Genomic DNA, 17941 nt, shown 5'->3' with positions numbered 1-17941 from the left:
CGTATCGCACGTTGATTCGCATCCGTCGCCTTCTTGATCGCTAACAGTAGTGCGCCGTTGTTGACCGTTTCCGCCGTCTTCGTTTGATCCTGTGCAATACGCGGGCTAAGGATCTGTGCTGAGCCGCGTCGTCGCCAACAGGTCGGTGTTTTATTTTTGTCTGTGTTTTCGCGCTCTCATTGAAGACAATCGTATCAGGTTAATTGGATAATTATTATCGCGTTGGGTGGATTGTGTGAAGGAACCACAACGGAAGTTAGTGGAGGGAGATGCTTCGCGAAGAACCAGTGCCAGTGGAATTAAGGTGTGTTAATTAAGCTGACAAACGCAAGGGTAATGCAACACCTGGTTAAGTGATTTTTGTGTGCGCAGAAAAACAAAGAGTTCTATAATTAGGGCATATATTTCTGTATGTTATTTCGAATGTTTTATGGATTTGGAAGAAAATGTGATTTATTAAAGTGAAATTAATGCTGAGAAACATGGAGCAATATATGTAAAAACAAGTTTTACAAAAATAATGGAAAAGCAATAGGTGCTCAAAAGTTTGAATAAATCAAACTGATTTGAAGAGATAGTGATATTTATCTAGAACAAGAATACTGATCGTGGTGAATAACGATCCAGTTTGAATCGAAAAAAAGTTGGTTTGTGCGATTGGAAAATAACAAAGGTGAAGGACAACAGCAGAGGCAGAATGGAATCTGATGGAGAACGTGACAACGGCTACAGCCATTACAAGTGAGTGTGCTCTAGAATTTGTAGTTTATGTAGTTGCATTCGAAGAAACACATTGCTCGACGGTCGTGATTTAGTGCAAAGCACTATCCAAAGCACCGACGGAGCGTCAATAAACTTGGCTGAAGGAATTTGAGTTCGGTGACAATGACAACACCTTCCAGTTTGTACTTGGCGTATTGGATATGAGCAAGGAACTCTCATTAACATTTTGATAGGTATTGCTCGTATGAACCTTAGCGGACGGTGCAGTGCGCTGGGCAGTGCCCGTCGCCGAAGAGCAGAACACTTTCAACCTAGAGCCGGTGGAGCGGATGTGCGTTAACGGGGTAAAGTCGGGGCTCGGTTAGGAGTTTCGGCTTTGCCTGTGCTGGTGGGAAAGAAAGTGTGGTCGGTTCTTGGATTCTTCCGATTCGTGGTTGGCTCTGGTTTGGTGCTTCTTTTCATTTAATTTATGATTATTAAATTCAGTGCCTGTGTTTTAAATATGTAAATTGCACCACGGGTGGAGGGTACGAGCAATTGAACAGAAAGGAAGAAATCACCCGACCGAATCGTCGGTTGAGTTCGAGGATAGGGCAGGGTCTGAGACGGTGGTAGAGTAGCCGAGACTCCGTTAGTTTATTCGGCGGGTTTTGAAAGTGACCTAGTCAAGTGTGCTAAATTCGGAAAGTGCTTTGTGTTTAAGGTCACGACGGTACTAATTGAAACTGTAAATATACAAATTTCGATGCATACTAATCAACACCTGATAGAAGGACTCAAAATGTAGAAAGAATTATTTGTTTGTGCTGTATTACATGAGGGTTGCATCATGTAAACATTATTGTGGAAGGCTGCGGAGAACTTCAGTGAATTACAATCATTTTAATCAAATGGACACCATGCATAGCTTTTGTCCGTATTCAGTTCTAGCACTTGGATCTCGCTATATTTCTCACAATGTAGTGAACCCTCTAGAATTAATCACAAAATAATCACATATGAATGAACAATTTTTCATAAAACTTTCTTACGAAGAAGTTTACTTGCATACCGACGTTGTTTTTTGCCATTACATATTATAGAGGCTTTCAGCCCGCGGTTGGCTCGTCTCTTCGACGTTATGTTCCCTGCATTGTAATTCTACGGAATGCAAAAATAGCTGAACTTATTAAATAGTGTAAAAATTAACGAAATACAGTAATATCCCGATTTTATCACCCCCTGGTAAATTTTGGGGTGATAAAACAGGGTACCGTCAACTGGGGGGAAGATGATCATTTTTAAGACAAAACATGCAATAACAATGTGTGTTTACATTTTAAATCGAAACAAATATTTTCAAAACATGTACTGCTATACGTTGCAATAATCAACAACTTTAGTTTTCTGAAATACGTTCGCATTTATTAAAATAAATTAAATTATCACACGATTTTTGAGTAATCTGGTTTGGGGTGAAGTTGATCAAGACAGCTCTACTAAAATCGTTATGACCTAGTAGTCTAAATACACTAGGTTATTTGTATGAATGTTGAATTTACTACGTAAAGAAGTCTACGAAGTCAATATTTGAAACGAAAATAGCGTCATTTATGACTCTATTTCTTCCACAAAATACATTTTCATAATTATAATCGAAAAACTCGGATTTCTACCTAGCGGTAGCATTACTTGAACGGAGAATATTGTTGACTACCGTTTCATAAACAAATTTGGCACTTTTGACTGACACATCAAATGATCATCTTCACCTCAATGATCAGCTTCCCCCCAGTTGACGGTATGTGACAAAATTGGAAAAAAATATTTTCATTATTTTAATATTCATTCCACAAATATGAATCATTTTATGCCTTGGAAAGGCCAAATGCGTGATCGGTACCCGTTATTTCTTGTCGAAATTGCTTACAGAATATTTCCCAGGTACTCAGAAGTCGTTCGTAATAAACTACAGGCGCTGAAAGTTATTTCATGAAAATCAATGTTATTTTTGGTATTATTTACGAAAATAAAAAGAATGACAAAATTTTTTAGGGTGACAAAATCGGGTCGAAAACGTGACAAAATCGGGACGTGATAAAATCGGGTCGAAAAGGTGATAAAATCGGGGGTAGACTAAATCGGGGGTAGACAAAATCGGGGAGTGACAAAATCGGGTCAATACTGTAGTGTCTATTATAAGAAAAATGTGTAGCCAATTTGAAAACAGGCCCGAGCAGACGAAAATAGTTTCTAAGTAACAATTCGTGATTTGATAGCGAAGTGAGATATGGCCAAGTTTGATATAAGCGATAAATGATCATACGACAATTTCAATATTTCGCACTGCAATATCATGAGGATACCAGGTTATGCTGTAAGAAGTGATCAATATCTTGAACTATTAGTTGGTTTTCATTTTTGTATTGCTATATTTTTATATTAAGGTGCTTTTTTATATTGTCGCTTGTTCTTTCAGCTCTTATATAAATCAAGTCCATATCATGTTTTATTATATTACCACTTCTCTTGTTCGAAAGCTGTCAGATTTTTCAGATAGAATCAACAACATTTCGCAATGTCACATCAGTTATCTTTCACTTGCTTGGTCTCAGTTTAATGATTAGTTGAATCCAGATTTTTCATAGTATGTGCAGTATGTGCTCTATATTTTGTTAATGAAATGGAAATAATTATTACCAACTAGTCGTTTAACCGGAGGAATCCTAACATTGCAACAAGAAAGAAAAGTTTACCATACAAAATTATGTTGTCATAGTAAAAATTAATTGTGAAAATTATTAAATTTCCTAAAGAATCCACTTTTTTCTTACTTCTAACTTTTTCTAAAAATTAAACTCAATTTTGGCTTGATTCTCTTGATTCTGCCTAAGATCGCCTTTAGATGGCGTAGATTTTTTTTATGTAATTTTCAATTGTTCACAAATCGAAAAAGTTTTGATTTTGGTGAATAATATAAACTTCAATTCTTGCTTAATAGAGGTTGGAAAGTCAATTTCAAAAGTCTACAAATTTGAAAAAAAAAGTATTGAAAATTGAGTATTTTTTTCCTTCGTGTTTTTGTTTGTATACATCTGAAGAGTGAAATATTTGTAGTTTAGTATTTTCCCACAAATAATATACTAATATAATAGAATGTTGAGAATCGCTGAATTAATCCAAAATTCGGTCGATTCTCCCTTAACTTGATAAACTCAACGATGATGACTTAAATAAAAAAAATCCCCCTTAAAATTTGAAATTTTCCATAAAAAAATTGGAAATTGACAATGAAGAAATCAGGGTATAAACAATAAATAAATATGAATTTTCCCTAAATAAGGCAAAATTTAACAATTAAGAATTTTCCACAAAACAAATATAAATTAGCACTTTTAAAAGCAAAACTTGCAATTACAATTCCTTGAAAAAATCAAAATATTCTATTGAAAAAAATACAAATTTTCCATAAGCGAAGATCCACAAAGTACGTCACGCAAAAATTTACGATTTTCAACCCCCTTTCCCCCCCTCCCTCATCACACTTTTGGTATGAAACATTTAAAATTTTTATATGAAACTAGCGAAAGAAACCCAGCTTTGCCCGGGTGTTGAAAATGTCACAATGAACTATTTGCAGCACCGTACTCTAGATCAATTTCCGTCCGTTTGTTTTCTTTTCCTCAACAGCTGACCCAAAATAGTATTCTCATGATTTTTTAAATTTCCCCGTTAAATTCACCAACTTTTTGTATATACAAACCTTGCGGATACTAAAACGAATCGATTAGGGAAAAAATCTTGCAAATCGATCAAGCCGTTCGCGAGTTAAATCGTCAGGAAGAAAATCTCAACTCATTTTTATTATATAGAAGATAAATTAATATTAAGGTACACCGGAGCGAGTTGTAACGCGGGTTAAGTTGAAACGGAAACTGTAATTGAGATCGGAAATGATGACCGTATGCCCTGATTATTTTTTTCAACAAACTAATCCCATAAACGCACCTTCTGGCTGCTATTCCCAGAAGAATGCAGCTACTAAAACCAATCCCTGCCATTGTTTATTTTACGCCTTTTCCAAAATCCAAACCAACTTTTTGACGTGCCGATGAAACAGGTGTCAACTTGATGTTTGGAAGAGTGTTTTCATCAAATTTTCTTGGCATTCAATAATGAATATGAATACTTTACTTGATACTTGATACTTGATGGGTTACATCTCTTCGATGAACCTACGCCGAATGGAGTATCCTTCTCCACTGGACTCGATCCTGGGCCAATCGCTCTCCGGACTCGATCCTGGGCCAATCGCTCTCCGGACTCGATCCTGGGCCAATAGCTCTCCGATCAAGCTTAAGCTGGTTACGAAGTCCGTAATAAGCCCTATTTTCAGCTGCAATACGCCTTTTCACCTCGCGGATATCATCATTATCGCACGTCACTAATGTTACAAGATTTACAATTTCTTCTACCACTTCAAATTTTTCACCATCCAGCACCATTTCACTACCACCAGCACTAATGAACCCACATTGATTGCCAGCGACCATGTACTTCGTTTTGCTGGTATTGATCGTGAGTCTAATCCTCGCTGTCTCCCTCTTAAAATTCGCAAAAGCCTCTTCCACGGCAAGTCGATCAATTCCGATAATATCGATATCGTCCGCAAATTCCAGGAGCATATGCGATCTTGAGATAATGGTACCGCTTCTTTGCACACCAGCTCTTCTAATCGCTCCCTCGAGCACTATATTGAACAGTAGATTCAAGAGTGCATCACCATGCTTTAATCCATCTCAGATAACAAATGATGTCGATATTTCATCCGCAACCCTTACACTTGATTTCGATCCGTTCAACGTTATACAAATCAGCCGTATCAGTTTCGCCGGAAAATCATGTTCTAGCGTAATATGCCATAATTCATTCCGTTTCACTGAATCGTACGCCGCCTTGAAATCAATAAACAGATGATGTGTCTGCAAGTTGTACTCCCGGAATCAAGGATTTGTCTTAGGGTAAACATTTGATCCGTCATTGATCGGCCCTCACGAAAGCCTGCTTGGTATTCGCTGACGAAGGACTCTTCAAGCGGTATTAATCTGTTGAACAGAATACGGGACATAATTTTGTACGTCGAATTAAGGAGGGTTATTCCTCGGTAATCGGCGCACTACAGTCTGTGCCGTTTCTTGAAGAGAGGGATAACGAGGCCGTCCAACCAGCTAGCAGGAAATAAGCATAATGATTATGAAAAGTTAATGGAAGAGTTTTAATTTTTGTATTCTGGTCGTTTGAAATTGCTCCGCATATACAACCCATTGCGGGACAAATTGAAACAACGATTCAAAACGTCACCCTTGCAATTAAAAGTAATATTTTTTTTAGAATTCAACATGATCCGTAAATACATTCGAAAAACGTAAATTTATAAAAAAAAGTCCAAATTTCTGAAAATAGATTTAATCAATTTCCACCCATCCAGTCATATATGAACCCTCCTACAATCCTACTGAGGAATAGAATAAAAAGGGATCATGTTTAAACAGCATGGTCTAGTTTTGAGATTCTTAATCTACTTTTCCTCGTAGTGAGCACTGGCTCTCAAAAAAAGAACATAGAGCTTGTTAGAACATTTCGTTAACTTCACTTTCCCCTTTCCCAGCCCCCTCTTTATCCAATCGAAGCGTTTATGAGTGATACGCTTATTAATGTGAATTTATGAAGAAGCTGGGCCGGATTTAGCCACAAGGGGGGGTCGGGGCCGACAGTTTTTTTCCCTTGTTGAATATTTTAATAACTGCGACCATTTATTAGATCTATTGTGATATATGCCCCATTTGATCTAGCTTTGTCAAGTTGACGCATCATTACTATTTAGAGCAATTGCATTACCTTGACTACCAGCGTTATCCCAATTGGGACTTGTTCCTCAAACTTCTGAGGGTTTTATCAGCCCCTTGTTGAAGAACTGTAATCTCTTTCTAAAAAATGCCGGACAATGGCATAACAGATGTTCCGAGTCTTCTACATGTATGCCGCAGAAACGACATACATCATCTTGAAGTTTTCCTAACAGCTTCAAGTGATATCGGCTCTGGCAATGGCCTGTTATAAGGCCTGTGTATGTGTTAAGATCTTTTTTGAAAAGATCTAAAATTTTGCGAGTGATAAATACGTTTGGTGTGATGAAACGTTTAGACTGCCTTGCAATCATGGTGCTTTTCCAGATGTCCTCTATTTTAGAATGTTCCCAAGATTTGAGTTCCATTCGAAGAGAACACGCAGATACACCACAAAATAATTCGGGACCTATGAATTGTTGAGATGAATCAAGTCTGGCCAGCATATCAGCTTGTTCATTGCCTTCAATGCCACAATGACCAGGAACCCAATACAGGTTCACTTTGTTACGACTACCCAAAATTTGGAGTGACTGAACATATTCCCAAACGAGTTTAGATCTGCATGTTGCTGATTTCAAAGCATTCAATGCTGCTTGACTGTCGGACATTATGCAAATATTTGAATGCCTATAATTTCTGCGTAAGCATAATTTAGAGCATTCAAGAATAATCTGAACTTCAGCTTGGAAAACAGTTGGCCATTTGCCCATGGGAACTGAAATATTTATCCCTGGGCCAGTCACCACAGTGGTGCGTTTGGCTAAAATCGTGAACTTTTTGTTTTACCACTTTAGGGTGTTATTTTTTGGCATCGGTGTCTTCGGGAATAAATTTTAGAAAAATATGGCGCATCGAATGACGAAAAGTTGTAGTTCCAATTTTTGCCACAGGTGGCGCTGCAAAATGTAACTTCTTTAATAAACGATTTTTAAATATGGTGTCTTTGGCAAAGTTGTAGTGTAAATTATTATGAATTTTATTGCTGAAGACACCGAGTGTCCATCTATCATCGTTTTTGAAATACGGGCGTTTTTTATGGACAGACCCTAAAATAACAGTATTTAAAGATATTTTCGAAACTAACAGTTTCAGGTCAATACAATGTTCTACAAAAATGTATATATAATCAAAATAGACCACTTTCTGGAAGATACCAGGGATGTTTTTTTGCAAACATGACTTGTTATCGGCGATTTAAGGTCGAAAATAGTGAAATTTGAAGGCTTCATATGCAACAGAGGGGCAAATTGGGGCAAGGAAATCCCCACAGGATTTAAAATATCTAGTCTGTAGTTTCATATGCATATAATTATGTCTGTCTCCACGTGTATCCAAACAAGTATTTCTAATTTCATAAATCGACATTTTCAACTGATATTTATATAATAATTGAGATTTCATCACACTGCATACCACGCTGTTGAATGTTAATGTCAAAAGAAGTGCAGCGTGAAGCTATTTTTTTGTTCTCTTCATCCAATCATTTCACACAATGCAAATCTGACGTCATACGCTCCTAGAGATGTCGTAAAATCCCGAAAAATCGATTAGTAACTAATCGATTACTCTTTATTCTTGTCGATTATTGAATCGATCCATCGTTGGGTAGTAATCGATTTAAAATTAATCGATTATCACAACGATAAATCGATTAATCGAAGTAATCGATTAATTTGCGACTTAATAGAGATGTCGTTAATTCCCGATTAATCGATTAGTAACTTATCAATTATTCTCGATTCTTGTCGATTATTGAATCGATTAACCGTTGGTAAGCAATCGATTCAAAATAATTCGATTATCTCAACGATTAATCGATTAATCGAAGTATATATGATAGCGCCTGAATGCTGGCAGTGGTGGGTAGAAACCCAGCTACTGCTTGGGATTGATTTTTAAACTATCATTTATTTGGAAAGCTCATTTGCCGTGAAGCGTTACGGAGCCGGAATACAGTTTTTCATGATTATTATGCACTAATGTTAGTTTTGGGGAACCGAAAGACTCGCGGTTTGATCGAGATTAGAGAATACAATTATACAATAGGAAAGGAAGGGAATTTAAGTGCCTAATTAATTACAATGCTGATGTTCACACAGTTGAAATCCTTGGCGATGTTTCACTTCTGTAACGAGACAAATGTTTTTTGGGAGAAAGATATACGAATGAGGTTTACCGGTACACAAAAAGAGGAAGACATTCTTAAGGGATTACGACAGCTAAATGGACGGGTGGACGACGATTACAGTCAAACATCAGCAACTTTCAAAAATTGGTGGACAAAAGACATGTATTCGAGATCAAGACCCGCCAACACTTCCCTAATAGGCTTTGGCTGCCTTCCTCGGACCCGAAGTCTTGGGATTCATTGGTAAGTGTATAATTTTAAGGTGTCAACTCATTCATTCTCTCGCTTAGCGTTATAGTGATGTCGCAAATTAATCGATTGCTTCGATTAATCGATTCATCGTTGTGATAATCGATTAATTTTGATTATTAGTTATTAGTTACTAATCGATTATTCGGGATTGTACGCCATCCCTAAGCGTATGATGTCAGATTTGCATTGTGTGAAACTGAATGGCTAAAATGTATTGAATGGTGAACTTCTAGTGCGAAGGTGTTTCTACAACTCTGTCTAACAGGACGATGTTTGAATTCCACTATTAACGGAGTTAAGGCGTCTGCATAGCATAGCATAGTTACTGTGTACATCGTAGATTGGACACATGTGATACTCATGTTTTTCTTTTGAAATCCCTATTAAGATTGCTATCAGAAATCAAGGTTGGTGTGGTCCTTGATTTCAATCTAGGACAAAAATCATAAAAGCATGAGGATTACTATGCCTGGCCACACCCATCTTCACCGTAACTTGGGAGGGGGAGGAAGTGTTGATGGCCCTTGACTCAGCAACACCCTCATAAGTACCACCGCGTAGATACTGGTGAAGGTATTCGTTGGGTCGGGATTTGCATGTAGCTGAGAATGTGATCATGGTAGATCTTTCATGTGTTATCGAAAAACTACTAAATGATAAAACGCAGATTACTAAATGATCGATAACATACTTGCCTGAGGCTGGACGAAGAATTGTTCAGAGAGGCAAACGTGATGAAAACTATGTACGTTATGGGAACGCCTGGGAATATTTCCCGGAAAAATACATAACATTTTTTTTATTTAGTCTACATCTAAACAGATAACACTGAATCAACAATTTGACGCCACAATACACGGTTCGAGGCCGCATCTCTCCATCCTCGAATACGCCCCACGCTCGCCAAGTCGTTCTGCACCTGGTCTGCCCATCTCGCTCGCTGCGCTCCACGTCGTCTCGTACCTGCCGGATCGGAAGCGAACACTATCTTTGCAGGTTTGCTGTCCGGCATTCTTGCAACATGCCCTGCCCATCGTACCCTTCCGGCTTTAGCTACCTTCTGGATACTGGGTTCGCCGTAGAGCTGGGCGAGCTCATGGTTCATTCTTCGCCGCCACACACCGTCTTCTTGCACACCGTCAAAGATGGTCCTAAGCACCCGTCTCTCGAATACTCCGAGTGCTTGCAAGTCCTCCTCGAGCATTGTCCATGTTTCATGTCCGTAGAGGACTGCCGGTCTTATTAACGTCTTGTACATGACACTACAAGTACATGACATAACAATATTCCGGTGAAATTCATTAGATTTTCCCTATTAAAATTTAAAAGTTGACGCCGCCGTTAGAAGTTGACATTCACGCCGCCGCACGGAGGATAAAATCATGTTTTCAGCGCATTTATTTATTAGTACTTTTATTGATATATAATTTAGCGTAATCATGTTTTCCAGACATTTTGACGTAGGACTTATTATCAGTATGTTACCAAATACCCTTCTTTGGAGGTATTCAGCTAAATGGTCCACTCCCCCAAAAGTGAACTTCACAGCTCTTTTAAATACCTACCACCTGAATTTTCTTTGGTTTTTTGTGATTTTTTTCGTTTGATCAACTCATAGTTTCATTGACCCTGAAGGTCTTAATTGCTAAAACCCAAACGTGTAAAAAAACTGTATTATTTAAGGTATTTAGATATTTAAGAGCTTGGAAAATAAAAAAGTTATAACAGTTGATATTTTAGATATATGTTTCTTCTTTTCTATCTATCTTTTCTCTATATATAAAAATGAAATGGTCTGTGCTCGTATCCGTTTAACGGCTGAATCGATTTTCTTCATTTCTTCAGCAAACCTGTTGGTTATAATCTCCGACGGGTTTATACCAGGAGTATTATACCATGTGAAAACCAGGAGTAAAACTGAGAAAATTGTGAAAAACAAAAATTAAGATTTGTATGGAAATTTTGCGTGGGCAGTGCACAGCGCGCATTCTCGCCTACTATGCAGGAGCAGGACAACGTCTCACAGTGGCGGGCCCCCATACAAATGCCGGACAAACCCCAATATGTTGCTCGAATCTTTCACAAAGAGCTATTTTGGGACGCTAAATTCATTTTCAGGTTAGAATTGTAATCCAACATATACTATGCCACTCGAGTTCTTCTGGTGGCGCAAGCCTTAAGGTCTGAAGCATTAACAGCGTCCTCATTCTAGCATTGAAGCAATCAATTTCCAGCTTTGGTGCTGCTATGAGCACATCACCACACTAACCACCGGAAAGTATACCAAAAATAGGTTTCAATACGTGATACCAAATCGTTCCGAATCGTTCCCGAAAAAACTTTAGTCAAATTTTCTTTTTCCATACAAATTTGTTCGGGAGATGCTTTACAGCATTAACTTCAATAAGCCACCAAAAATTAAATTTACAAGCTACAATTATCAAATTTGGGAATCAGTTCATTTAATATATGTGTGAAATTAATTCAAATTTTTTGAGGTTTTGTCCGGGTTTCCGCCATTGTGCGTCTGCCGGGTCAACTAGTATTTGATAAAACTGCAGCGGACAAGGTGGAAATTGTTTCAGACAATCTCATACGGATATCAAAGTACAAGTTATTGGCTTTAAATTTATACCTGAACTGTCGAGTTTCAAGCGAAAGTAATTTATGTCAAGTCAAAAACTATTTCCTACTATGGAAATCAGAAATCAATCTTGTATATTTTGTCATTACCCTTTTGAAACTTCAAGTGAACCTTAACTTCAGGCCCGGTTGTTATTAATAGATTGCGAGAGTTCGGCTATGTGCATGGTGTGAAATTTAATCTGATCGGTAGCCTTCTAAGCTGCGGAGGACGATGGAGGTCCTCCGCAGCTTAGTAGGGAAAGCACCTGTCCAGCGTACTGGTTTCGTGGGAGCAAACCGCACCGAAGGAAGTGGTTACCGTCCAATACATTTATGTTTAACATGTTCAAAGCTCGTAATGGATTAAACAGTAATAACTCTCCAAAAGTAATGAAATTTAGAATAACACGCAACTAACTTATACTTTATAGGCTGACTTAGCTGACAGAAAAGAATGATTTATTGCATATAGTTTCGAATGCATATATATTTGAACCGTTGTAAATTTCTTTTGTAGGCGTTCTAGCACCGTACCTCCTATGGCATAAATTTCTGATATTTGGCATAAGGTCATTTGGCATGATGACCATTTGGCATAATTGACAACCAGCGACGGGTTATTTGGTTATTTGGTATAATGGGCATCTAGCATATTTTTTTGTGTTCATAAAATAAGTTACTAGACTAAGTGGTGCTGAAAAAACCTGGAATGGTGAATATAACACAGCTCCATAATAATATTAAAAATACATAATCCTTTCGAAGAAAGCATGCATTAGCCGAGTATGAAGCAATGATAAATGTTATTTCTCCATTGGAAATAAAGCATCTATCGGTATGCGTTTGGCCGGGTTAAACCAATGGGGGATGTGATCCTTTATTTAGGAAATGGCGGATGCTATTTCTTTTTTAAAAGTAAGCGTTTGCTCGAATTAAGGCAATGGTGGATGTGATTTTTTTTTTCAAAAGAAGGCGTTCGCTCGGCATTTGACGATAGTGGATATGACCGCCTTTTTTCAAAGTAGACGTTCACCCGGATTTTGGCAATGGTGGATGTGATCTCTTCTTTAATAGTAGACGCTAGCCTGGATTAAGGTAATGGTGGATACGATTCCTTCTTTGAAAGTAAGCGTTTGTCCGGATTAAGGCAATGGTGGATGTGATCCCTTTTTTAAAAGTAGACCTGGTTAACCCTTTCAGGACGGATGGGTTATATTTGCATATATTACCCATCCGTCCTGAAATGGTTTAGGCAACTGTTTATGTGATACCTTGGATCCTTGCTAACGGCTGATAACAATGTTAGTCGTGAAATACGAAGGCGCATCATCTGTGGAAGTCGGGCCTACTACGGGCTCCAGAAGAAACTGCGGTTAAAAATGATTCGCCACCGCACGAAATGTGTCATGTACAAGACGCTAATAAGACCGGTTGACCTCTACGGACATGAAACATGGACAATGCTCGAGGAGGACTTGCAAGCACTCGGAGTATTCGATAGACGGGTGCTTAGGACCATCTTCGTCGATGTGCAAGAAGACGGTGTGTGGCGGCGAAGAATGATCCATGAGCTCGCCCAACTCTACGGCGAACCCAGTATCCAGAAGGTAGCTAAAGCCGGAAGTGTACGATGGGCAGGTCATGTTGCAACAATGCCGGACAGCAACCCTGCAAAGATGATGTTCGCTTTCGATCTGGCAGGTACGAGACGGCGTGGAGCGCAGTGAGCAAGGTGGGCAGATCAGGTGCAAAACGGCTTGGCGAGCGTGGGACGCATTCGAGCATGGAGAGATGCGGACTCGAACCATGTATTGTGGCGTCAAATTGTTGATTCAGTGTTATCTGTTTAGAAGAAAACCTAATAAATGAATGGATGTGATACCTTCTTTGAAAGTAGTCGTTTGCCAGCAAAAATGCAGTGGTGGATTTGATCCCTTCTTCAAAATTAAAAATTATTGCTTTTATGAAAATAGAAGTTTGTCCAGAATACGGCAATGGTAGATGTGATTCGTCCTTTGGGTGTAGGCGTTTTCCTGGAATAAGGTGGTAAATTTGATTCTAGGCGTTGATAAGGCAATGGTGGATGTGATTCCTTCTCATTATTTGAGCTGGTGGCATCACACAATTGTTCTACTTCTTATGGAAACCTAAGAATATATTGCAGAGCGTTAATGACAAACTCATTGCGGGCCTATAGGGGAACTGTTCCATTTTTCATCTCACTGAAATCAAATCCCTTTTCATTGCTTTGTTTTTGATGGGATGGAAATGGGAGCTATGAGATGAAATGCCGAACCGTTCTTCTATTTCGGTTTTACTGTAGAAATTGCCCCTCGAATATATAGTCAAGGTACAAAGCCCTATTTTTATATAAGCAAAACAGCAGTGAACCTAGAAACTCAAATCATAGTGATTCGTAGTGCTTCTAATGCAATTGAATCAAAGCCAAATAATCATACTGCGTAACCTCGATGTTTATTATATGGTGTACTTTGCTGAACCATGTTCTTTTCGAGTGATGTACAACGTACATATGTGGGCGGATGTTATTTTTGTCTAACAAAAACACAACGTTTCGAAAAGGGTGAATTGAAGTTTTGTCACCTGGAAACAGCGCCAAGCTTTTTTATTTCAACTTGGTCTGCACCTCATCAAAGCCCAAATTGATCTATTACCGGGGCACAATGGCGCAGGCGACTTGTTAAAGCATGGACTCGTAAATCCATAGTACGTGTCCCGCCAGACAGAAGGGAAAAAACATAACTAAATATGACAGCCTGGGTGCTAAATTGACCGAGACACTTTCAGTTTTGAACTCAGTCAACGACTGGTAAATTACTCGTAAAGTAAATCGCTCATACAGCGTGATCTGAATCACATCTCCACCGGGCATGGCGGCGCCGTGGCGGGGGTTGAAACGATGTTGATGTAAGTGACTTTGACTCGAGCATTTATTTAAAAAAAAAAAATTTCAACGATGAATTACGCGACCCGCCATATCGCGTTATCATGCCAGACGAAGCGCGCCCTTGAACACGCTAATTTGCTTATGATCGGATTCCAGTGAACACGGACCTCCAACTGGTGGGGAGAGGGTTTTTTGTTCGAGGGATTCAGTTGCCGTCGGTAGTGAGCTAAGGTGCTGTGATGGGATGACAGATGTGATTGAGTTTTTCCAACTGTGACAGTTACCGGTGTGTAACTAATGTGCTCTGATGATGAGTGCGAATTACGTACTTGAATGTGGTACCAAGAGTGGCTTAGATAGTAAAAGTTACGAGAGAAGGCATGTTGTTTCTTGCCGATGAAAATAGAAAGTACATGCCAAGCTTACTCGTAAGTTTTTTTTATTTTAATTGTTGTGAGGACATTGACCATCTGGTATGAATTTTCAGTCGTTACCATTGAACTGAACTGATAATAATTATATGGATTTAAATTGCATATCATTCAAAACTTAGGCTCAACACAATATTTTTTTCAATAACATCGTGAAATACAATTTACACAGAGCCGCTCACAAATTTTTATAGACGGATATATGGCCGTAGCAATGTCTCTATTACTTCTGATTCCGTAACAAAAAAAAAGCACAGTGAGTTAATACATTTCACGTGTGGCCACAGTGGAAATACCATTTCTGTTTAGAACTATTTCATCAAATTATGTTGCTCTTGATTCCAAAATTTCTTTCCTTTTGTTCATAATTTCGATCGCTGTATTTTTATGAGCCAATTTGACGAAGATTTACGAAATGTGAGATCGGTCGATAGATCGATTCATTCCGGGACGGCACGCATTTCACAGCTCACACACCTCAAAACAAACACTGGCGGATTGGCGCTGGTAATTTGTATAATTTTAGCATAAAACGAAACGAGACATGATCCCTAAGTTAGTCTCTTCACCATCCAGCGCGAACGGCAATCATCGTTTGACATGGTCCATATCCCGGTCGCGCGACTCCATTGGCGTAGCAAGAGGATCGAGGAATACATTGTCAGCAACAAATAAGCCTTTAATAGTTGGAAATCAGTACCTTATGTTTATCCTTCGTCAAAACTATGGAAAAAATATGACTGAGTGAGGCACAGTTGTATGAAAAAGGCAAGCTTTTGCCAATCATGTTAGATCAAAACTTTTTATTATTCGTTTTGAGACCCCAACCAACTGTATGATTGGTTGCTTCTCCGTTTCTCGCATCGCGTTTGATACTTGTATTTTTGCTTGCATGAAAGTCTTTACACGACTTTCTCAAAACTAAACGATTTTAATATTCTGAAAGTTTTGCGATTTTTATAAAATAATTATTTTAATGTTTTTTAATGGGATTTATTAGCATTGCATTAGCATTAGCATTGAGCAATTCGCACAAATTCGTAGGTGGTACAAGCCAAGACTATTGTATGAGAGTAGCATCTCTTTCATCCGTTACCACAGATATTAATTTGGGACTAATCACTATCTCTTAGATGGAAGCAATGCACTCTCCAATAGTCGAGATCTGTCCTGGCCACGTCCTTGCGAATGCTGAGGAAGGGGAAGGATGGTTAGTAGGACACCTACTTAAGAAAGATGCAGAGAACTCTACGACCTCTCATACAGGGGATGGACAAAATAATTAGGATAGGCAAATTTTGGGTAAAATTAGATGTGTTGTAACTATCTTAGTTTTCATCCGATTTTGACAATTCAGGCATGCCCGAACTAGAAAATTAATCCAGTTTGACGGTATGTCCATGGAACCGACTATGGCCACCGGATTCCGGAGATATTCCGGGTTTTTCGGAGGTAGGTTCAAAATCGTAAATTTGAGGTGGATATTAGGGGAAGTTGTGGTTAAAAACTGAATAATATTAGTAACCACAAATGAAGTAGGGCTCTTGCTGATTGGAACCATATATTGAGATTTGGAATCGGACCAGAATCAAGTGAGATATGGCCATTTCTTTATAATCGGTTCCAATCGATACTTATCAAAGGAATCAGGCCACAAATTCTTTTGAATCTCGCTTTTTCATAGGTCGTCCACTATAATTTTATTCTAGAAGGCCTCTAATGTGTCAAGAATGAAAAACCAATTGAATAAACGGATCCTGGAGTCGCTGGGATGTCCCCGGGGAACCTGTGAATGGGGACATTTAAATTTTAGCATCAAAATCAGTCATTCGACGGCTCTTTTTTCATGGTTTTCGATCAGGAAGCGAAGTATGAATATAAAATGGTCAATTGACGGTTCTGACCGCTTCCAGGACCTACGGATTGGCCCGGGGGAACCTGTTGAAGGGACATTTAAGTTTTAGCACCAAACCAGTCATTCGAAGGCTCTTTTTCATGGCTTCCAATCAGGAAGCGAAGTATGAATATAAAATGGTCCATTGACGGCTCTGACCGCTTCCAGGATCTACGGATTGGCCCCGGGGAACCTGTGGAAGGGACATTTTAGTTTTACCACCAAAACCAGTCGTTCGACGGCTCTTTTTTCATGGTTTTCGATCAGGAAGCGAAGTATGAATATAAAATGGTCCATTGACGGCTCTGATCGCTTCCAGGATCTACGGATTGGCCCCGGGGAGCCTGTTGAAGGGGACATTTTAGTTTTACCACCAAAACCAGTCATTCGACGGCTCTTTTTTCATGGTTTTCGATCAGGAAGCGAAGTATGAATATAAAATGGTCAATTGACGGTTCTGACCGCTTCCAGGACCTACGGGTTGGCCCCGAGGAACCTGTGGAAGGGGACATTTTAGTTTTAGCACCAAAACCAGCCATTCGACAGCTCTTCATTCATGGTTATCGATCAGGAAGCGAAGTACGAAAATAAAATAGTCCATTGACGGCTCCGACCGCTTCCACAACCCACGGATTGCCCCCGGGGAACCTGTGGAAGGGAACATATTAGTTTTAGCACTAAAATCAGTTATTAGACGGCTCTTTTTATAGGTTTTCGATCAGGAAGCAAAGTATAAATATAAAAGGACCATTGAAAGCTTTGACCGCTGCCGGGACCTACTGGTTGCCCCTGAGGAACCTGTGGAAGGGGACATTTTAGTTTTTATACCAAAATCAATCATTCGACGAAGAGCTGTAGAATGATTGATTTTGGTGTAAGCAATATAAGCAAAGTATGAATATAAAATTGACCATTGATGACTCTGACCGCTCTCAGGAACTACAGATTCCCCCCGGAAAACCAGTGGAAATAAACATTTAAGTTGCAGCACCAAAACCAATAACTCGACGGCTTTTTTTTTCGTGATTTTTGATCAGAAAGCGAAGAATGAGTATAAATTGGAGCATTAATGGATCTGACCGCTTCTAGGAC

At 39.0% G+C, this 17941-nt stretch overlaps 1 protein-coding gene across 2 annotated transcripts in view; it reads left to right on the top strand.

The window, feature by feature from the left end:
- LOC134224212 (putative transcription factor SOX-15) overlaps positions 1-17941 on the top strand; it is a 344461-nt gene continuing 326520 nt past the window's right edge. Inside the window, exons 1-2 of one of the 2 annotated variants that reach the window (XM_062703513.1) lie at positions 1-304; positions 373-741. In XM_062703513.1, the coding sequence (XP_062559497.1) occupies positions 698-741 (44 nt within the window). In that variant the 5' untranslated portion in view covers positions 1-304; positions 373-697. Of the gene's footprint in view, positions 742-17941 lie in introns of both variants that reach the window. The other variant, XM_062703512.1, reaches the window with a different exon arrangement.

Source organism: Armigeres subalbatus, chromosome 3, assembly GCF_024139115.2.
Source record: "Armigeres subalbatus isolate Guangzhou_Male chromosome 3, GZ_Asu_2, whole genome shotgun sequence".
In the NCBI taxonomy this organism is placed as follows: domain Eukaryota; kingdom Metazoa; phylum Arthropoda; class Insecta; order Diptera; family Culicidae; genus Armigeres; species Armigeres subalbatus.
Note: the sequence above shows the minus strand (reverse complement) of the source record. Positions and strands in the feature narration are given on the sequence as shown.